This window comes from Triturus cristatus, chromosome 2_2 (genome assembly GCF_964204655.1).
Source record: "Triturus cristatus chromosome 2_2, aTriCri1.1, whole genome shotgun sequence".
Classification (NCBI taxonomy): Eukaryota; Metazoa; Chordata; class Amphibia; order Caudata; family Salamandridae; genus Triturus; species Triturus cristatus.
In genome coordinates this window covers 1161899683-1161922519 of record NC_140582.1, presented here as the reverse complement: position 1 = coordinate 1161922519, position 22837 = coordinate 1161899683, and the positions used below count along the sequence as shown (strand labels likewise).

The following is a 22837-nucleotide window of genomic DNA, read 5'->3' as shown; positions in this document are numbered from 1 at the left end:
TGGGGGGGCTGCGGGATGTCTCGGTCTTAGGGCTCAGGGTTGGGAAGGGGTGGGTGTTAGGGTTTTGAGCCTGTGGGGTTCCGGGGGGGGGGGTCGCGGTCTTAGAGCTCAGGGCTGGGGAGGGGTCAGTGTTAGGGTTTTGGGCCTTTGGGGGGCTGCGGGAGGGGGGTCTCGGGCTTAGGGCTCAGGAGGGGTCGGTAGTAGGTTTTTGGGCCTGGGGGGGGGGGCTGAGGGGGGTCTCTGGCTTAGGGCTCAGGGCTGGGGAGGGGTCGGTAATAGGGTTTGGGGCCAGGGGGGGCTGCGGGGTATCTCGGTCTTAGGGTTCAGGGCTGGGAAGCAGTCGGTGTTAGGGTTTGGGGCCTGGGGGGGCTATGGCGGGTCTCGGTACTAGGGTTTAGGGTTGGGGTAGGGTTGAGTGTAGGGCTCGGGGTGTTGGGGGGGGGGGGTGGTCCCGGTAGTCGGTTTTAGGGCTCAGGGCAGTCAGTGAAAAAAATATCTAAATTAGAACGTTTAGAGGAAAAGCTAATCAGGACAAGAATACACGGACACACCTTGGCTAAATATTTAGAATCCAATGTAATCCCGGTTGGATTACAAGTCAGAAATGAACCTGCCATTTTTCTAGACAACCCCAAGTTTAAAGAGAACTTCAGCTTCGTCTCTAACAACTGTTCCAGGCTGTTGAAGAGGTACAACGCTTGATAAAAGAAATATCAGATTAAAAAAAAGAAATTATTGATGATAAAGCACTTAGCAATGCTAAGGAAGCTTTAGAAAGACTGGAGAGGACTATCCGCGATTTTGACCTCTACACACAGGCTACTAAACTAGATAAAGTAGCCAGAGACATAAGATCTTACGATAAAAAAATCACTTACCCATACTTGCAGGAAGGGTACTATGTAAGGGAACAACAAGGGACTTTCTCAAGTAGAGGTAGAAGTGGTTTCAGAAGATACATGACTTTTTCGGGCTCCTCAATTGGGAGTAGCTCTGACAGTGATACCGAGCGCCCAGACCCCAGCACCAGCACCGACACACCTGAACAAAGTCGTACTTTCACTGACCAACAACCTTTTTTAGGAGAAGGTCAATGGTGGGGTACAGAGGGCGGGGTCACCCCTGGGGCAGACCCAGGGGGGCGAGGCAACCAATGTGGAATCAGGGCAGAGGGAGGTCCAAACGTCAAATACACTTCCAGCAGGAATCCCACGGGGAAATACAGACACGGCGACAACACTACAGATGGTAGTACATACACCTGTGAACCCTGTGGTCACTCTATCCAACTACATTTTGAAACCCAATGAGCAAGACATTTTTGAAAAGGGCCTATCTTTTGTCCCAACATCGATGCCAAATAGTTTCAACTTGAAGGTGGAACTCCACCAGTTTTTTCGGAAAATAAGGTTGAGACACTATTTCCAAATGATACCTCCTAATCCCATTTTTTCAGGTAGTGGTCTGAGACCGCCCTCTAAATTTAACCCTCCCACACACACCATGCCACATAAAATCCTGGCCTATGAACAGGTGGTCTTGCGGGACATTACCAAAACACTCGCAAACCGGCAGTATGTCAAATACAACATTAGCAGATTAGAACGTGAAGCTTCAGAATCCCTAAAGAACAACAGCAACATAGTCCTCAAACCCGCCGACAAAGGCGGTGCAATAGTGGTCCAGAACTCTGAGGATTACAAGAAGGAAATCCTATCACAACTGGGAGTTCAAGGAAACTATGAGAGACTTAGGGGAGATCCCACTGGAGAGATCAGTGACATGATAGCGAACTTGACATTAAAGGCACTAAATGAGGGACTTCTTAGTAAACAGGAATATGATTACCTCAACAATAAACACCCTAGGATGTCCACCATCTACACCCTCCCTAAGATACACAAGCGCATGCACGAACCACCAGGTAGACCGATCATCTCCGGATGTGGTTCAGTCTCTTGGAACCGTTATGCAAATATATTGATGTGTTCCTGAAACCTATCGCTGAGAAAACTGAGACATACCTTAGAGACACCATGCAAACCATCCAAATGGTGGACGAACGTCCACATGAACATACTACCACTTTGATGGCTACCATGGACATTACGTCACTATACACCAACATTCCACAATCTGCCGCTTTAATCAGCATTGAAGCAGCCCTCAATAGACGACCAGCGCCACATAGGGTCCCCACAGACTTTATTGTAGATCTCTTGAGTATCGCCATGATCAAGAACTATTTTTTCTTTCAAGGCCAATACTATTTACAAACTAAAGGTGTGGCTATGGGGGCCAGTTTTGCCCCAAATCTGGCAATCATCTATATGGATGACTATGAACAACAATATGTACTCAATGAACAAAACCCGTACAACGACTGCATAGAACTATGGCGGCGTTACATAGATGACGTGCTCATCATCTGGAAGGGTAGTGAGGACCAATTAAAATCATTCCATAACTGGCTCAACACATGTTCGAATGATATACAGTTCACCCTTGAGTTTGACAGGTGCTCCATACATTTTTTGGACATCCCGATTAAAGCAGAATCTGACTCATTACACACCAGTTTGTACAGAAAGAGCAGCGAACGGAACACATTATTACGCTACTCTAGCCACCATCCACGCAACCTCAGGTACAATCTCCCCTTTGGGCAATATTTGAGGTTGCGACGGAACTGTTCCAAAAAAGAAGATTTCTTTGAGGAATCTACGGGCCTCATGTCCAGATTGATAGAGAGGGGATATCCGATCAGACTCCTCAAGATAGCACGTAAACGTGCATGGCATAATCACAGGGAGTTCCTCCTTGTGCCCAGACAGAAGGACAAAGTAAATGAGGAACGTATAGTGTGTGCCACTACCTTTTCTACAAAAAGTAATGATATAAAGAAAATTATCAACAAACATTGGCATCTGATCTCAGACGAACTAGGGAACATGCCACCACCCCTGCATGCATTTAAGAAAGGCAAGAATGTGAGGGACTATGTTGTAAAATCACTCTTACCCACTCAGTGCACCCCTCGTCAAAGGGTATTCCACCCATTAAGGGTCATCACAGATGTGGCCATTGTAAGGCTTGCCCTCTAACCCAGGAAGGCACTCAGTTTACCCACAATGACCAAACTTACACACTACAGGACCTTAGTAACTGCAACACGACAGGGGTCATTTATGCCATCATCTGCCCATGTGGTTTTCTGTACGTCGGCCAGACCACCCAAAAAATCGAATGTCGCATTCTACAACACTGCAGCCGTATAAGATGTAAAGTTCAGGGTGCCCCTCTAGTGGACCATTTTACAACTTTCGGACATAGCCCAGACAGTCCCAAATGGTGGGTCCTAGAGAAGGCCAAACCTAACCCGAGAGGGGGCAACTTCAGCAACATACTCAATACACGGGAATGCAGGTGGATACATTCACTCAACACCATATCACGGGGCCTCAACAAGTATGAGGAGATAAGCAGACAGGTGTCGGTATTGAATAATGGTTAAACATTTGCAATACTCTAGCCCTAGGATTACCGGTCACATATGACATACGTGACCCACGGTTTTCTCAGGTTTTATTGCCTCCCTTTCCGTGACAGAACACACACAGATGGTTGTTACTCATCTTCGAAATTATTGGCGCCGTACGCCCAATTTAAGAACACAGGAATTTTCTAAGCTTTCTTTATTTACATGTATAACCATTTATGTTTCATCGGGGCTATCCCTTGTAAATTGATCATCATGTGCCCTTGTTTAACTTTAAGATAACGTTGTTACTTACGCACCACAACATTGACCAGGCTGGGGCCTCCAAGTCGTTGTGGGGTAGGCGCCCCCCCCTTTAACACACAGGCAACTACTATTTTCAGCATTTAAATCTGTAATGACGGATGTCCCACTAAGTTTTAAATAACACTTTTTCATGTTTTGATATTATGACAATGAAGTGTTCCCCTTTTAAATTTAAGATCACAATGTGACTTAGGCACCTCTTTATTGGCTAACCTGGCGCATCGTGTATTGAGTGGAATATGTATCTTTACAATCACAGGCATTCTAATCTTGCAGTTACTTACATAATATCTGATGTCCGATGCTTTGTCGTCTTCCTGACATTTCTCAATAACACGTTTTTCGTTTTACTATTTATGATAACGATGTTGCTTAATGCTTTGGCACATTTATGTATTGACATGTGCCTGTGTTATATGTAAATGTGGATGCTCGAGTAGGAATCTTTTGTTATCTATCTCATCACACTAAAACAAATGTTCGCTTTCCAAAAGGAGTTTCTTGTGAATTCTGATACGAAATTAACTGTATACCCATGCTATCCTCATGATTATGGATCTTCCTTCTTAACTCTGGGCAACAAGCTGCCAATAGTCTTTCTTCTCCGGTACGCGCACAACCCGTACCTAACGTGGAACACACGCAAGCGGGACTTCTTATAGAACGTCCTCGCGGTGCATCGGTTCAGTCTCCAACCGACACGAGCGGAGGACGGTTGCCGAGCACGCACTCCACAAAAGGTAATTCTCAATCAGGGACTCCCTTTGGCCCCTCACAGACGAGTCCTTTTTAATCTCTATTCCCAGCCCTAAATCCCCCTTTCTTTGAATTTCTCTTTAGCATTAACTGCCCTGGCTCTGCCCTATTGTGACTCACGGACGGAGTCGCTTTTTCAAGCTGTAAAAAGGAAATAATCGAGTTAATCCCACATGGTTTTGGATGTCTTATTACCACCATCAGATAATTTGAATCTTGCTATAGCTGGTCTCTTGTCCATGTTCATTAGCCCAACTATTATCTTTGGAGAACCTACCACTAATAATCTACTCCTCCTTCACAGCACGGTGGAATTAATACCTACCTTGGAAGGACATGCCCACTTGTTGATTCATTCCACATGATGACCGCGCGTCCCGCACATACATTGTTGGTAAGCGTGGTTACGCATTCAATCAGACATGATTATCCCATTAGTGCAACTTTCTGACCCCGGTCCCCTCTCCCCTACAGGTGTAGGACTCAACCATCACACCGATCCAGGTTGCTCACCTAGTCCTGAAGAAGACCCGCAAGGCTGAGGCCATGAATTTCCCTCATAGCACCAAGTAGGGTCGAAACGTTGACGCCCCTCCCCTTAAGTGGCCTGGATCATCAGCTCTACCTTTAGACGTGCCATTCGATTCAAACTTTTTTTGTGTTTATGAACTGTACAAAAAAGTGTTGACTACTATTTGATGTGACCAGGTCTTTCAGAAGACTGGGATGTATAACCAGTCCAGGAGTAAATGGTTTTAATACTCTTTCCCGCATTTTTCTGTGATTCTAATTTCACTTCCTATATACACCGGAGCACCCCTCACCCCTTTTTCTTTGCACGTTCCCAGTGGAGCAACCTTCATTTTCCCTCTCTCGCCTCAAATACAGTGAATATTTAACTGTTCACCCAGTGATATAAATTAATAAATGCCGGGTGTATGAAAAAGCATTATGGTTGTTGCACTTTTCTTCCCCTTCAAAGTAATCACTGTGAAGTATCTACTTCAGCAAGCTTACTCATTCAGGCTTCTCAATCGATTTTTACTTATTACTGTGATTTTTGATTTATACTAATTTGTAAATAGAGGTCCAGGACCATTGTATTCTGTATCACACTGAACCCAGGTCCTTGACCATGATTGGGTAACCCCATTTTTGTAATGGCAGATCTATTATTGGACAAGCATTGGCAGTGCTAATTGTTCTGGCTTATAACTTAAAGTGCCTCTTCAGTCACTGGTGAGTTCAGGTATTCATGAACATCACACAATGCAGTCTGGCACTTATCCTTACACTTAATAATTAACAGATCGGCCTTAATCATCGGAGTGTTATGATAGTCAACTCAAGCCTACTGTATAGAGCATAATGTTGCCCGCAAGGCACAAAGTGCAACACAAGCACTATATTTGTAGGGCTGCACACTTTGCCTGCCCAATCAAAAGCTTGTAGAGAAGAAAATGAACCTGGGGGTGGAGCCTAAGCTCCTTTCTCAGCAGCGCTTCTTTACGCTCTTTTTCTGTAGATCTCATAACGTAAAGTAATATTTGCATAGTCAAGTCAGACCTAAACACTCAAAGCCAACACGTAGGTATCTTCTTGGCGGCAATGTTCTGCACATGGGTTATCCAATGACTCAACTGAATAACTAATATCCCATCAGACTTGTGGCCGCTTTGCAGTTATATTTTCTGAGGATCACCTCCTGCCAGTTCTGGACTTTTAGCTAACATTACATAACAGATGCCTACAATTATCAGTAAGCAGAGCCTAACCAGCATAAAATGCACATCAACAACAAGTGGAGAGGAAAGGTGTCCTGTTTTGAGTGTTCGGCTGGCATGGCTGGATAGTGTCAGCAGTGTCTACTGAGCTTCGAGAGACCACCACAGCTGCCTGGCTGTTCTCTGCACTCATCTGTGGCTGAGGCGCGGAGGTTGTTTGCATTCCGGAGTTGTGGGTCCATGAGGCACAGGTGCTAGAGTACTCCACAGCTGTGCATATTTCTGCTAGTTCTGCTGGGTGAATGAGATGATTTTTTCCGCTGAACACTGAGGGTCCGATTCACACAGGACATCCGCACTCGTGGTGGAGGCCCCACATGCATGACGGGGATTCCTCACTCGTGGCGGGGACTCCTCACGCGTGGCGGGGACTCCTCACGCGTGGCGGGGACCCCCTCACTCGTGGCGGGGACCCCTTATTCGTGGCGGGGACCCCTCACTCGTGGCGGGGACCCCTCACTCGTGGCGGGGACCCCTCACTCGTGGCGTGGACCCCTCACTCGTGGCGGGGACCCCTCACTCGTGGCGGAGAGCCCTCACTCGTGGCGGAGAGCCCTCACTCGTGGCGGAGAGCCCTCAATTGTGACGCAGACCCAGCAGTCGTGGCGCAGCGGGGCCTCCGCGTTGCAGTTTCTCATTGGCAAGGCCCGCCACGACTTTGTGAATCGGGCCCACAGTGTCAAGATTCTCTTAAGGTTCTATATCTTGTGTCTTTGAGAAATAGTGCCTTACCCATTTATAAAGTGTGATTAACAAAACAGATGTAACTAAAGACGAAAATATCCACATGTCCCGTTTGTGTTTTTTGCTTGTCTTACTCGTGTCTTCTCTTTTTAGGATCATTGCTGCTACACTGGCTCTGTGGAAGGGCTCGCGGATTCCTATGTTTCTGCCTGCACTTGCCATGGCCTGAGGTAAAAATTTTGAATGTGTGTAAAAAATACACATCCACACTCCTCTTCTCTCCCCTCCCCCCATGTTTAGAGGGAAATACTACACACGTGTAAAAATCTAGTGACTACGTTTTCTGTTTGGTGGTCACTAATAATCCTCCAAATTTTAGAGAAAATTTCGTCATAGATAAAAATATATGCTGAAATTTCAGAAACCTATAGGCAGCATGGGGAAGGAAATTCAGCTCTTTATATTATAAGTTCCTGCTGAAATTGGAGGATTTTCACAAACGCGATGTCAGTCTTTTCCTCACTTCACATGCTTCGGTCACACACTGAAGAGATATTTTCTAGGCGTACAGTTATCGGGGCTGAGGCTAGGAGTTTTGTTCTTTCGGCATAATGGCATTTGGCTGCTTGTCCTTCCTGGAAATTGGCCCATAATGGCTATTTTTAGGGCCAATGTGGTCACCCCATGACGTGGTGCTAGAGGTGGCTGACTAGAGTTGCCTTGTTGGCCTGAACAAACCACACTGTGTTGACCTTAAGTCTATATCTTCTGGTTGGTCAGGATGTGTGGTAGGTGATACCGAGCTTTAGTCTCTTATGCATATTAAAACAATTAAGTAGTAGTCCGTTAAACAGTGCTGTGCGTATGGGCAAGTTACATTGATACAAATTATGCTGCTGAACGTTTACATGCTTTTGAATACGGCTTAGCAGTTTAAGTGGCATAATGACGTAACTGGAACTATTGACAAACAGTATTCCTCAAATTAGGTATGTGTAACCAGGGCCCAAATGACACAAAGGGTACCGGGTGCACAGAGGGACAGTGCACACTATTACAATGAATATACTGCCCCCCCTCAGCCCCCCCCCGGGCAGCAGTAAAATACATAGCAGCTATTTACAAGCTGCTGCATGTTTCTCCATGTAGACAGCAACCCAACTGCACAGTGAGGAGCAGAGAGAGATGCCCTGCTGATGGGTGAGGCAAGTGACTGCACCCGCCTGCAGGGGGATGTCTGGAGGAGTCGATGGGATGAACCCCTTGCACCCTTTGAGATGGCTGCCCTCAGGTGGACACACTGACAGTGTGCCACCTACGGGCATGATTGCCTCTCCACCCGGGTCAGTAATAAGGCGACGGAGCAGAGGTAAAGTGAGTCTCTCATTTGCATGGAGCTACGGCTAAGTCACTAGAGACAGCGCCCTCTCAGGATAGCACGGGCGCTACATGTGCATTTGCATTCCTTTCTGTAATACCATAGTGCCCCGGGGGCTCATAAAGGGTGCGCACACACCTGTTGCACCCCTAGGGCACTATATGTAATATGGCACCAGTTGACTATTGACTATAAAAGTCTTACTAAGCTAACAGCATAAACACAAATGTGAGCGTGCCTTGCCGTTTGAAATGTGTGATCTTATAGTAAATGTTAGTATTTTTAAGGAACTTTACCGCGTACTAGCTATAGAACGTTTCAATCTAACCTCTATTTAACGGAAAACTAAGGGTTGCACAATGCTTACTTTTAAATTGACATCCCTCATGTATTTCTGAGTTCAAAAACCCATGGAACCTATGTGTTGTGGTTTTGGGAAAAACTAAAATTATACATCTCAATAATCCCCTTTAGTTCTCTTCATCTCAGAGCCGTCATGGAAAGTTTTTTAAATGCAAGCTGGTAAAATTGGTTTCTCTTAAAAGCGGAGTAGAAGGGTGCAAATCCTCTCAGTTCCAACTTTGTTGTACTGGGTGGAGATTTAAACTTCCACTGATGTCCCGGACACTTTTTTATCTTTGTGGTTTGTGTTCATGGACGTCAATTCATCAAAATGTAGAGTAATGGGCATGTCATCAAGCACCGCTCAACCATGATAACATGCAAGGGCTGACTGCTCTTCACACACCTAGCCTGTCCACATTGTGCTGTTGGGTCTCTCTAAAAAGTAATTGATTGTGGCTCTTGAACCTGAGGCTTCAAATGTCTTCATGACTCTTAAGACCAGAAAAAGGGATACGTGGAATACTTTAATTTAGCCACTGGTATTCACTTGCGGCCAAATCCAGTCCAGTATTTTTTCCCCATCATGCTACCCCAGACATGAACCAGCCAGATCAGCTTTGTTCCTAATCTAATAGGAACAATACATCCAGGCCAGATCTTCTTTGAACAAGAACTCAAGCCACTGCCAGACCGATTTCGGCCTTGTCGAGTCTCGCATGCAGGGTGCAGCTATAGCCATGGTGCACAAGCTGCACGGAACCCACTTCTGGGCATACCTGTCACACTTGGGGCATCGCACTGAGCAACACAAAAAGTGAAGGGTGGTTTACTTGAAGCAGTGTTAGCCACTGGTAATTACTCTGGGCTGCAATCCATTTTGTTGTTTTTTTTTTGCTGATTATGCAATTTCATTTTTCAGACAGGATACAGCCATATGCAAATCAGCTTTGGTCCTGACCCAATAGGAACAGTCCAGCCTGAACTGCCATGTCAGTTCATTAGAGGCTGCAAAAGAGATGTGAATAGTTTCAAAATCAGTTTACCAAAAGATCAACAATTTATAATCATCTCATTAAAAATGATTTTGCCTTAAATGAGAGAATACGGGAACTAGTGAAGAAATGAATATTTAATTCTGAAGCCAACAAGAGTGGGATACCCATATGCACGCAGGCAGAAGGTGAGCCCTAATTGCCAAATATTCTAATGCTAAAATTCAAAAACAGTATAAAAGGAAAAATACATTCTCAACTTTCTACATTCTATAATTCCATTGAAGAACAGTTCATCTAAACACCAGACCAATGAGAGGTGGCTGTTGCTTCAGCAAGAAGACCCCCCCCCCCCAAATATAGCGGAACCTGCAAATTCTCTTTGTGATACACTTTATATTGAAATGTATTAAGTTCATTCAGTTTGTCATTTTTTTTAAGGCTTTATCTCTAGTGTGAATTTTTAAATATGTTTCTTTGTTGCTTACGATGAACGTAAACCCACTTGGGAACAATATTCAGGAGAGATTATACATTTATATTTCAGTTTTGCACATTTTGCAGATGATGTGTGCATGCTATACTGTAGTCTGCAAATCATAACCTTAATGAACACTAGCAAATTCCCCTTCCAAGTAGATAAGACCGGGCTTTGAGAGTGGAATGCTAGGTTAGTGGATGTCCCAGTGCCGGCGAGGGTCTTCTTATATTTTTTGATCCTAGTATTTGTGGTCAGCTGTGTCAAGAAAGCGACAAGTGGATAAAGAGTGCTTTCTTTTTTATTTCAGTGGTTATGTAATGCTTGGAGAGGAGACGTACAGCATTGACACCTACTCTACAGGCAGCAGCCAGAAGAAGGTCTTTAACCTTGCATTTCGAAGAGCCGAAACACATCCATATAATGGCAGTAAGAGGAAGCTTCTGTCCGCTGGTCAATACAGCGATGTGGTAAGATATAAGTACAAGTTTTTATAAAATCTGCGACTGTTTTACCAATGGCATGAAAAAAGCTGATAGTAAGATAATTTGCTAGGATGTTGACTCCAAAACAAAGGATGCCAGTATCACAACCTTGCACACATTTATCATGGCAAAAATTCCAATGATATAGAATTAATAAATCTTGGGTTACATCAGTCGGCTAACTCCAGTTTTGGCATATTTGGGGGAAAGTGCTTCATTTGGGGTATAAGGTGTAGGTCAAGATCACTGTTGGGAAATATTTGTCTGATCAATGTTTTGGAAGCCTGTGTTTTGTAGTCTGTATTGTTGTAATAAAGGTTTTTCGTCTGTTGCATATGTGCTCCCATGTTACCCCCATGACAGCCACACACTCAAACATGTAGTTCTGGCACTGTGTTACAGCAATGCATATGTTAAACAACGGACTACAATGGACAATCGGGCATGTTCCCAGCATGGCAGAATTTGGGGGTAAACTATGTACAAATATCTTGTGCTCTTCAGGGAGAGGGGTTATTTGGACTGCTGTTGTTGGTGGGTTGGTTGATGGGCCATGAAGGTCACAAATGGCCCTTGCACGGTGCACTTTAGCTGGACTTTGTGGTTCTAGGGAGGAGGGAAGGCGGGACGAAGGGCTAAGCTGCTGTGTGAGGCAAGAGGGGTTAATAGTCATTCATCCAAGCAAGCCTCTGCTGGAAGAAGATTCTCATTGTGAGCATTTGCTTCCATCCTGTCCTGTCCATCAGCATCAAATCTTCACAGGATGGCTCAGAAGGGGCTTCCTGACTTGCAATGTGCACTTTATTCAAACCATTGCTGCCGAGGAGGGCAAAGGGCAAACAAGACCCCTCACAGTGCACTTTATATTGTGGTTCTGGGTGTCTGAAGGGGTACATGCCACTCTGTTAGGCATAACGTATTATGTCATTCACCTGGCACGTTCTCCCTGGCTAGAGATTGTTTCTGATTAATTTCTGACCCATTCCCCCAAACCACCATACCACCCATTGATGTCAAAGCTGTGCATGCTGTCTTTGGCAGAATAAAAAATAATGGCCATTGGTAATAAATCTAATTCTTCTGCTAGGGACTTGATTTTAAACCAACCTCTCTGCATGGCTTTAAAGGAATGTTAGGTCGAAAATAACAGGTCTAAACCTCAGATGATCAGATTCTATTTTTCAGTCCGTGGCATAAAGTTCCATAATTTACATCTCCAATCTTTGAAAGCTCTACTTTCTCATTTGCTACTCTGACCTTCAAGATTTTTGGAAGACCACAAGCTGTGCCTTGGTTTATAGATGTTCAGCCAAGTTTACAGAAACTTACACGAACAACTGTAATGAATCTGGGGCATAACGCAGAAGGATTTAAAAAATAATCCTTTTCCTTAGAGCAAGTCAAGGGATTTGTTTCACATGATTTGAAAGTGAGTCCCATTTCTTTAACCTGAGTAACGCTCTAGCAACAACATTTTTAGATCCTGTACCCAATCTAGTGATTTTGAGGGAAACCCAAACTAGATGGAATTGCAAAAACCCAGACATGCATGCATGAACTCGTTCAGCATGAAACTTTTGTGTGAGGCGATGGTGTGCAGATGGGAAAACCAGCTTTTTGAGTCAGCGGCAACTCAGTTCGCCAAGGAAAGATTAGCATAAATCAATACTCTCAACTTTCTAACTGCCCTAACTCTGGTAAAACAAGTTCCCATGGAGCTCATCCAAAGATAAACATCCCAATTAGTTGAGGGATTGCGAGGGATTAGAATCTCTGATTTCAAGGGTTTCCAAATCAAGCATTATTTGTTCATCGATCACTGTACAGTTGCATGAGGGACAATACTGCTGGCATTCCCCGCCCCTCTTTATTGTCCAACAAAATCTAGGTATCATCCGCAGTCATGAAAAGGGAGAAACCAAAGTCACTAACGTAGGAGGGCATGGTGTCGTGTAAGTGTTGACCGGGAGGTGGGAGAGCAAGGATCTCTGGGGGACGCCCCAAAGGGCTGGTCAGTACTTCAAGGTGAAGGAACCCACTTGTGCAAATTGCAATCTCGTTTGCCAAAAGGAATGGATCCATTGCCGAGCTGTGCACTGCACCTCTCACCCCCTCACACCCCTCACAGTTGGAGTTGGCCAGCCCACGTAATAGTATCTGAATTGGATCCGATGTTCAAAGGTGTCAAACGATTAGCGCTTCACCGCGGCTGCTGTGCTCCACTGGTCCAAAACACAGGTTACAATCAGTTTGTTTCTTAGACCTGGCTGAAAACCTTCCTGGAGAGGTTACAACTATGATTATCATGCACGCATTCTCAAATTTCCCAGGTAGCAGCATGCTCAAGCAATTTAACGGAATTTAACAGTAGAGAAATGGGGTGGGAATTTGTTTGTTGAGGGAACTCTTTACTTTAAACAATGGATGTACAATAGCCTTTTGAAATTCAACTAGCAGTTTCCTTGTGTCAAGGGAGCTAATAAAAAACTTATAATGCAGAGCACATTTCTTTCTTTTCTGCTGGTACATTTTTTAATGAGCTAAGATTCAAGTGGCGAACCAGTTGCTTTATGAGATAAACTATGTTTTTTCACTACTGTGGTTAAATAGTTTGAAATTCTAGAATACATATTCCCTGACCTTTCTCCCAATTATCTGTGCGGTTTAGGGGCTGAAAGGTATTGTCCTGAAGAATATATCTTTGATTGTAGGCCCTTTGGAAGAACCGAAATACTGCGGTGATTCTATCCGGGAGAGCGAAGGAATAATCTGTGATTTTAACCTATCGGATTAAGTAGTTAGTCCACAGTTGAGGAGGGTTTTCTGAGTTTTTAATGTGGAAGAAGTAATATCTCGGTTTTTCCTTCCTTAAAAGCTGATTGTGTTTCCTATATTGCATTAGGTGAAGGACCTTATTCTCAGGATAGTAACTCTTAAATTAACGTCTGCTCTATCCCTTCAGTTTGGGGGGTAACCCATATACCTTTATTAAAGTTTCATTTTTCTAAAGTTTCCCTCCAATGGGGCCGTCTCATACACAGAGAACGTAAACGCCTGATGGAACTGTGCAGATGTTCAAAGTCTTCTGCTTGAAAGGATAAATCCTTTGAGGCCATAAGATATTTTTGAAACTGATTCCAAATCTTGCATAAACACTTTTCCCAAAGGATTCCTAATATCAAAAGTGATTGAAACCAGTCTGACCAAGTCACAGGGTCTGAGATGGTGCACCAGGCATGGTCTGTGGTTAAAAAACACATGAGGCCTAATAGGTGACCTGATTTTTGAGAAGCTTCAGGAACAATTTGTTGTAAATTGAGGGATTCTTAATGATTCAAAGGCGTGCACAAACAATTTATGTAGCCATCTAATCTACAAATGTAATGAGAGAACGCTTTAAAAAAAAGCTACGTCTAAGTAAAGAGAATTTGTTCTAGTGTGCATGCGATTAGCCCAGCTCACTGACTCCACTAGCGTCGATATGTACCTGTGAGCAGCCTGCTCTGAAAACAGTTGCACCGCTACCGCCTTTCTAACCATGGATCCCGCGGGAGCATCGTCCAGTCCTCCGGCACACAATCTTGAATATTAGAACCCCAGGCTTCAGAAAACCAAGTTTCCATAATGGGAAACTGCAGAAGCCTATGTTGGGGAAGTAGGCTCTTTCAAGTGAGTGCACTGTTTATTGCACAGTTTCCGTGACACTGACGCGCAGGAAGGCAATTCTCATAACTATGAGACTTGGAAATGTTTGGATACAATGGGTGGAGAAATGAAGCCACAGAGTAGGGTTTTATACGTTTTGAATTTTCATTCTTTGAAATCTCTGCTCCACATATCATAGTGCAATAGCTGGGTTAGTTGGAAGGCCTCGGTTATGTAAATTTAAAGCGGTGATTCCTCGCCTCAGCGGACAGTAGCGCACCATCTTCAAAGAGTTTGCCTAGCTTCGGCATAGCTCTAGAGTTCCAAGTGCAAATAATGGGGTCTAACGCGCCCAGTAAGAAGTCTGAGTTGTGTGTGATAGGTGTCCGAGGGGATCGGTAAGTCATGGACCCTCTATATCGAGTCACCGTTACCAATGCTATAAGGGGATGTGGTGGATCGAAGCTGGTTTGTATCCCTTGCCAAGCTTTACGTGGGAGCCACAAGTGTTGGAGTGGAATGCTAGGGTATGTTTACTCCACCTGAATCCAGGTTTTCTGATCTGGATTATGATTTCTTTTTAAGGCAGGGTGATTTTGGGCCGCCTGGACATATGAGCGTATATCTGGCTGGCCCTCAACTGTGGGCCAAACGAAGGTTGTTTAGGACAGCCTAGGCTTTTTCCATTTCCATACAAATGTTATCAGTTTATCATGAACCTGAGTCCGGATCAAAGCAGGAAGCCACAATGATGAGGACTGTATGGCATATAATAGACGGGGAAGTAGGTACAGTTTCTATGCTCGCTATTCTTCGCATCCGTGAAGTCTCCATCCTGCACCATCTGTATAAGCCCTTAAAGAGCGTCTGGAGGGGCATTACAGGCATATATGGCCTTGGTGCTTTGTGAGAGGCATATGCCCAAGTATTTTATAGGGCTGTCAGACCAAACAAAACGTGCTGCCATTACGGGATATCTAGTACGGTTTTGTGGGCCAGCCACTCCATGCCCCTAGATTTGTAACCCATTAACACCTGCATACCTGGCCTGCTCAATACGGAGAGCAGGAAGTGAGGTTTCTGCCTCTGTGACACAGCGCAAGATGTTGTCCACAAAAATTGCCAGTAGTTTTCCACCTCGCCTATCTTGATGTCCTTACTGCCCGGGTTACAGTAAATCCGCTGAAGCTGCACCATGGGAGCTAGAACATCCCTACGACATGCCTGTAAATATGGGGATAGGGCCTAAGAGTTCTCAGTTTAGTTTGGTTTTAGTAGAGGGCCTGACATAAAGTGTTAAAATGTAAGTTTTCTTTCTCTCCCCCATAGCGGTCTTATCCGGGACTTCAGACTATAAGACCGAGTTGACTCTGTCGAAAGCGTTCTCCGCGTCAAGTGAGAGAAGGATTGTCGGCATTCTGATGATAAGTCGACTGTCACAATCATCAAGCATAGATAGGCCTAGGTGAACTCCATTCTGACTTGCATTGCTGCAGCCTGTTTTTTTCCTATCCATTACATGAATTATTCACCTCACTTGTTTTCAATTATACTTTATACTAATCCTTATCTAGTAGGGTCTCCTACTTTAGGCTTAGATTACTTGCAAGATTTCATTTATGATTCTCAAAAAGGAAAATCAAGAAAACCTTCTACTAAACATACCATTAGCCCATGTGAATGAAATGGCACCGTCACCTTTGCAAGGACATTTCTGAATAAATATTCTTTGAGAACCCACATAAGGCTGCATTTGAAATCTACATCATTAGGAGACTATACCAGACAAGTGTTGGTTTCAAGAAGTAAGTGAAGAAAGTGGAGGCATATTTTATATCCAACTCATTACGTAAGTGCCAGGATCTTCTTGGCAGCAGTATCAGACCCAAGGATGCGACTGACCTCCACCCACCCTGCCAGCTAATCTGGGCATTGACAACCCAAGGAGAGGTGCCTGGTATCAGCACAAGGATGATGGGAACCTCCCAATGGGGGGGGGGGGGGCAAGAAACTGGAAAGGTGAGGAGGTGGAAAACCAGGGTTGTGGCAGGATGAATGGAGCAGAGAGGGACAAGGAGGTGGGGGAGAGGGGGAGGAAGAAGACAAAGGAGCCGGTGACCGTAAGGTGAAACAGAAAAGAGAAATAACAAGGACATGTGGGGTTCCCGCGCATTCATACAATTACTTGCACGACGGCTGGTGCGATGAGCCTCCTTTTTGGTAAAGAAAAGGAATCCAGACCTGTGCCAATACATCAGAAACCCTCCTCTTTCTGTCTCTGCAGACTCTCAGAAATACACAAAAAATGGTAAAACATTAGCTCTGACTGACAAAGCCATGCGTCGGGCACAGGCATGAAATGTGCGTGGGGATGACAGGAAATATGGATTAAAAGCAGAGAATATAATGGATAGGGCACTTGTGAGAAGAGAGGAGCCGTTAAAGAGGGAAGTGGAATGCTACAGTGGAGGGACAGGGAGTGGGTCTCGAAAGGGCTTCACTTGAGCTGCAAAGGGGGGAGGGGGGCTTTAGAAGGCTCTTGGCTATACTCCAGGTGCCCCCAAGCATAGGATGGTGAGGGGGGGGGAGGGGCAAGTGGAGGAGATGAACATTCTTTTTAATTCCATTGTGTGCGCTAAAAGATTGTATTGTGACGCGCACCACACTTTTCACACCTAAAAAAGATAAAAAACACCTCAAGAACGCTCCACTAACATAGGTAGTCCAACCAGAGATTTAAGAGATCAGTAAGTTGAATTACTATCCTTTTTCTGTCCCCTATATGATGGCGTTATTCTACTCTGAGCCTGTGTTGGAAGTCGTAGCCGGCATTTCTCGGCACCATCCATTTTGTGCGGGCAAGTACAAGCGTTGTCCTAGTGAATATATACACATTTCACTTTACAATTCTCTATTCCACCAGCTCACAAGAACTAACATAGAAGAATTGTGAGTAATAGAATCTGGTTAGCTTCAGGGCTTTTTAACTTTTCAAGCTTGGTATACGATCCGGATAGCTGATTACGTGGGGTGGTGGGGGTTTATTATTTTTTCCATCACTCACAAACCTAGGAAGTGTATTTTTTAACCCTTTCTCTGCCTGGGCTGACTGACGTTTTGACGACTTGAAGTTTCTCCTCTTTTTCACAATGCAGCATTTTAAACCTTGGTTGTCTTTAAAATTGAAACTTGCAGAGCATCCAAGGGTGATATAAAAACGTGTTTTCCCGCTACCCATAGATTTCGAAGCTACGTGTGCATATTTGATCGCAGTTATACATTATAATGTATATTTGTAGAGTGCGAACCTAGCCCATGGCTGTGAAGTGCTGTACAGGGTCCAAGGCAACTACACAGTCAGCGAGTAACTGGAGCGGTAACTGGGCTCCGGGGGCAGAAGTGGACTGTTGCTGCATCGTGATGTGGCGTCTTCAACGCTTTCCTGAAATGGAGCCAGGTTGGCGGGGGGGGGGGGGGGTGGGAGGGGTCCTGAGTGATATGGGGGGGTGGTCCTGAGTGATATGGGGGTGTTGTTCCACATCCTGGATGCATAGATAAAAAACAGGCTTGGCACCCGCCAGCAAGTACCTTGGCGAGTGTAAATGAAATCAGGACTCCCAAAATATGTCCTTTGCACGTCTTAAGGAATTCATAAATAGACTCGAACACAAAAAGCATAAGATCTTTTGGATACGATATATATGTCATATATATGTGTACACAGCTCTCGGGTTGGAGGCACAGAGATCTCAAGTACCCAGTGACAGGGACCATATCTGGACAGATTATTAAAATCTGTTGCCCCCTTTAAAACACATTTTACAAACAGATTAACAATTTAATATTGGGCTCTAGGGAGACCTATGACGTGGCTTGGACCATTGTCTTGGCAGAACCCTCTCACTTCACAATAAACCCCTGCAGCCCATTATTCACCTGTGGAGTTATAAACCCTTAACAACTTATGTCATAAAACACCTAGGAATAGTCAGTGTCATAAATTATTTTATTAACGTGTTTTTTCTAAACATGTTCTTATTTTTTTTTTTTAAGAGTCTTCAAGATATGTACAACATTGAGCTCTTCCTGGTGGCTGACAAACAGGAGGTGAGTCTGCACAAAGCATTAATATTTACTTGCCGTCAAGTCGATGGCATGATCTAGAACTATTTCTGGTTCCTTTTTAGTTCCGTCGCCATGGTCAGGACTTAGAAAAAATGAAACATCACCTCATCGCAGTGGCACATCACATCAATCAGGTAAAATATCCCAGGCTTGAGACTTTGCACAAATGTCACATGCAGTAATTGAGATATTACCAAAAGAGGCAGGCCCTGTGAATTTTAACCCACTAACTCATCTAGGCAAAAAAGGTGACTTTGAAATGCCTTTCCGATGACCACAGGGTAGGAATCTCAGAACCTGCTGAGTGACAAAAGTGATGAACAAAAAATTAATGATAAAAAATGAAGATTATTTTTTTTAATGTAAGTACCAAGCAGAGCATGAAGTCACAAGAAATAAAAAATCAAATCTGACATTTCCGAAAACATTAGGAATTGTGGCAATACTATTTAAAAAAAAAACCAGAACAGTAAGAGTTTCGCAAACAAAAGAAGCAGTAATATTTATAGTCTGTCTTTTATGTCTACTACAGAAAGGAAGTGTAGGGTACATTATTTCTCATGTAAAAGCTAAAACGGAATGAGATTCAAACGAATAGGCAATTTAAGGACATTTGCAGAGAAGTCTTTTGACAAAGTAAATTGAATTAATTTTGAAAAATGTGTAGAACGTGTTTTTCCAGGCCTAATCCTTACAAGGCGCGTTTGGTGTACCCCACTTTATGAAATAATTTCCCTTGAGTTATGACAGGTGACTCTCATGCTTTCCACACAAACGCTCTTGGGGTGGGGGGTGTTAGAGGTGCCTGCATGTGCGCAAGTAAGACAAAGGAGGAGCGATTGTGGTAATATTTCTTCATGTGTGTCTTGTATTACCTCAATGGTGTGGCTGTAACAGGGCTCATAACTGAGATGGAATGGGTCGAAATGTGTTTTGAGAAGGGTTTAACATCTGTCTTTTTTTACTCTGGACTGTCCATGCAAGCTCAGATAACCATGCCATGTCTCCCACCGCTTTAGCTTTACTCTATTCTCTCCCAGGTCTGTTGTATATTTGAATTTATATTGTATTTTTAGTCTTCCCAAAGTATTTCCTTAGTTGATAGCATATATGTGTTTTTAAATATTATGTGTACGGTCGAGAGCCACAACGCCTCCACAGAATTCAGCTTGGCACTTGATCAAACGGCTACAATAAAATAATACAAAAAAATCATTACAACCATCAACATTTCCCCTTGTTGCATGCCTTTAGAACTAGATAATCTGCCACTCAATCTTGCTGTCTCTCTTCTCCAGATATTTTTGAAAATTAATTTCCAGATCTTTCTGGTGGGACTTGAAATCTGGTCACAGGAGAACAAAGTCAACATTTCGGATAAGGCGCCTTCCACGCTCAAGACTTTCCTGCAATGGAGGAAAAGTGAGCTCCTACCTCGAAAGAACCACGATAATATTCAGCTCATAAGGTACTCACCCCCCTGCAGACTGACCACCCGGCCTGTCCTTGTGCCCCACAAGCTGGGTGTTCATTTAGCTCTACTTGAATAGCACTTTGAAAATACCTAATGGATGTCACGTGGCTTTTTAACATTTTTTAATTAAACGTATTACCTAGGACACCTTAGGCAACCTGTATTTCTATATAATGTCCTTTCCAAATCATTAATGCAAACATACATTTTTTTGCCCCTGGTCCCAGTTGCAAGAGTTGTGTTTTTTTTTCCTGAATCTTATGTTCGTGAGACAGGGAAACAGCACTTTACCACGGTGTCTTAACTACGCAGTGCCTTAACAATGTGGTCTTTACAATGAGGCGTCTTTACCACTGCATTCCTTCACCACGAGAGTCTATACAACGACTTACCGTCGGGGAAGCAGCGCTGGACTTCGAAATCCAACATTTTCTCTATTGTTGCACGGACTGGAGTTGGAATAGTAATTTACACCTCTCCAAAGTCCAGCACTTTCCCCGAAGGCAAGTCATTGCAGGTTGTAAAGACTTGTGTGCTAAAGAAGTGCAGTGGTTAAAGCGGGTCATTGTTAAGAGCGCGTTATAAAGCCATGCGTTGTAATGGCTTGCGTGGTTCTGGAGGGTAGCGCCCACTTGGCCCCCCTGCTCTACCGCTGTACCCAGGGATGTTTGTTCTTTTGTGGCACAGCTTTCTATCTGCTGCACAGTTTGAGTCTTTTAAGGTGCGGTGGGTGGCCCACCATCTGCCATCCTGGCAGAGAACCGCCCACCAGATTTACAGATGCGCGTCAGATTGGCAATTTCACACCTGGCTAGAAATGTATTTCTTCAAATAAAAGCACTGACCCTGACATGCTGGAGGTTGCCTCCCTGCATGTGGGGGGGAGTGCTAATATGCCTGTCTAGGTCTGCATTGCCTTACATGGTGGCCTGGGTAGAAAAAATGTGCATCAGATACACGTAGGGCGCTCTTTCAGAAATCAGAGCCACGATGGAGGTCTTTCTGGTCACTAGTTTGTGGTGGCCAATGCATAATTTGTACAATAATAAGGGCCAGTGCCCAAAGATCTGCCGGTGCTACTAAATGTCAACTCGCCCAGTACCAAGGCTGCGTAGTCCCGAATCCACCACGAGCCTCTTTACTCCACTCTCAGATACTCCTTCCTGCTTGACCTCACTACTGCAGGTTCCTGCTTTCTCCATTGGTGATGTTTTTTTCTGTCTGTCTCTTCCTCCTTCTTGTCCCTTTGTGTGTTTTTCCTTCTGGTTCTCTCGGGAAATGTCTGATGAGGAAAAATAAGGGCCGGCCATACAAATAAGTGTTGGTGGCCCCAGCGGCTCAAATTAAGCACTGCTAATAGCTTAGCCATCTGAGGCTTATTCTACCGGCCCCCAACCTCTGAATAGGGTGGGAAAGCTGTAAGTTCGTCAGGGTGCTAGACCTGCTGGTTTATAGTCTATTACCTTCTCCTTCAAACTCCACATGAAACATTGATTAATATTGAAAGGTTTCAATGCTGTAAGACAGGGTCTCACCTTGAAGGATTCGTGCCAGTATGCAATATCTGAGCCTTCTCTGGTCAATATATTTCAGAAATAACTAGAAAGATGTGTTCTCACTAAAAGGGTTGTCTATGCATGTAGCACAACTGGAACACAAAACTGCAAACTCCTTAAAAATGAAACCATTGTACAATGCTAAATAGTAAGCCACGGTCTTCAGCAGCGACTTTACCTCCTCAACCCTCTTCTCGTACCAGTACTTACTATATGAGGTGTTTTATCCTCCCCCAGGCATACCGTGACTTGGCTATAACCAATCAGAAAGCTATCCAGTAATAACCCCCCCCCCCCCCACCTATACCCTTCCTACCAATATGCTAATTGAAGGGGACAGAGCCCACAACACTTCCTGGGTTCTTTGTCTGCTCTTCGCATCACAGACAAATAGAGGTGCTTGTTGAAAGATTAACGGGTAAGCCCTGGGAGGCGGGGCCTCCTGGGGACATGTTCCAGGCATTTTATCTTTCCCTCCCTGGTGGTGCATTGCTGGGCTTTGTGTTTATGGTGAGGGATTGTTCTAAAGTTCATATTTTACAAAGGCATTGCCTTTTCACAACTATGCTGGGGGCATTGCCCTTGGTGAACGATTGTTTTTACAGGTATATGATGCGCCTATGTTGCCTACCATGTAGGGCGCATTCCTCTTGTGCTAATCATTGTATTAAATCCTGCGGCCTCGTAGCGTATCGCTTCACTGGAGAAGGGCACGCATTACCGCCATTATTTTTACGTGTTTTGGTGCCCGGCGCGTCGGGCTCATTGTGCTGTCCCTCGCAGTTCGGGGGATCTTTGAATAGTGCTGGCCCAATGCTTAAAGCCTTGCTCTCGCGCTGGGGAAATTGATGGCTGATTCCCTTTTGTTGATCGGTTCACTCATCACTGCTCAAAGGCCCAGGATGATGACGGCCATGGCCAAAGGCGTAAGCAGGACTTTCTTCTTCTGTGCCTGATTCTGGTGGTTTTGATCTTTCCGAGGATCAGATGCAATATTTGATTTCTTCATTGTCGGATGCCCATCATAAATCCAGGGACGGGGTCGTTGTTGTTTCTCTCCATCCTTACCCACCTGTTCTAATTCCTCTTTTGATGTTTCTTCTCCTTCGTCAGACTCGTCATGGCCATTATCTGAGTATGACGATGATGACGTTCAGGTTCCTGAGTCGATTCCTAAGAGTAAATTTATCCCAAAATCTGAGCCCTCTTCTTTATTTAGATACTTGAGTGATAATCATAATATACTAATGGAGGATGACTCTCCAAGTAGTAGTTATGGGGTATTTCATCAATTACACTACCACCCTCCTACATGTCTGGGTGGTTCTAG

At 44.4% G+C, this 22837-nt stretch overlaps 1 protein-coding gene across 2 annotated transcripts in view; it reads left to right on the top strand.

The window, feature by feature from the left end:
* Positions 1–22837, top strand: part of ADAM33 (ADAM metallopeptidase domain 33) — a 117821-nt gene that overhangs the window by 73289 nt on the left and 21695 nt on the right. For both annotated transcript variants that reach the window (XM_085642699.1, XM_085642700.1), the window contains 5 exons: positions 7183–7259; positions 10533–10692; positions 18406–18459; positions 18540–18611; positions 19776–19945. In XM_085642699.1, the coding sequence (XP_085498825.1) occupies positions 7183–7259; positions 10533–10692; positions 18406–18459; positions 18540–18611; positions 19776–19945 (533 nt within the window). The remainder of the gene's footprint in view (positions 1–7182; positions 7260–10532; positions 10693–18405; positions 18460–18539; positions 18612–19775; positions 19946–22837) is intronic.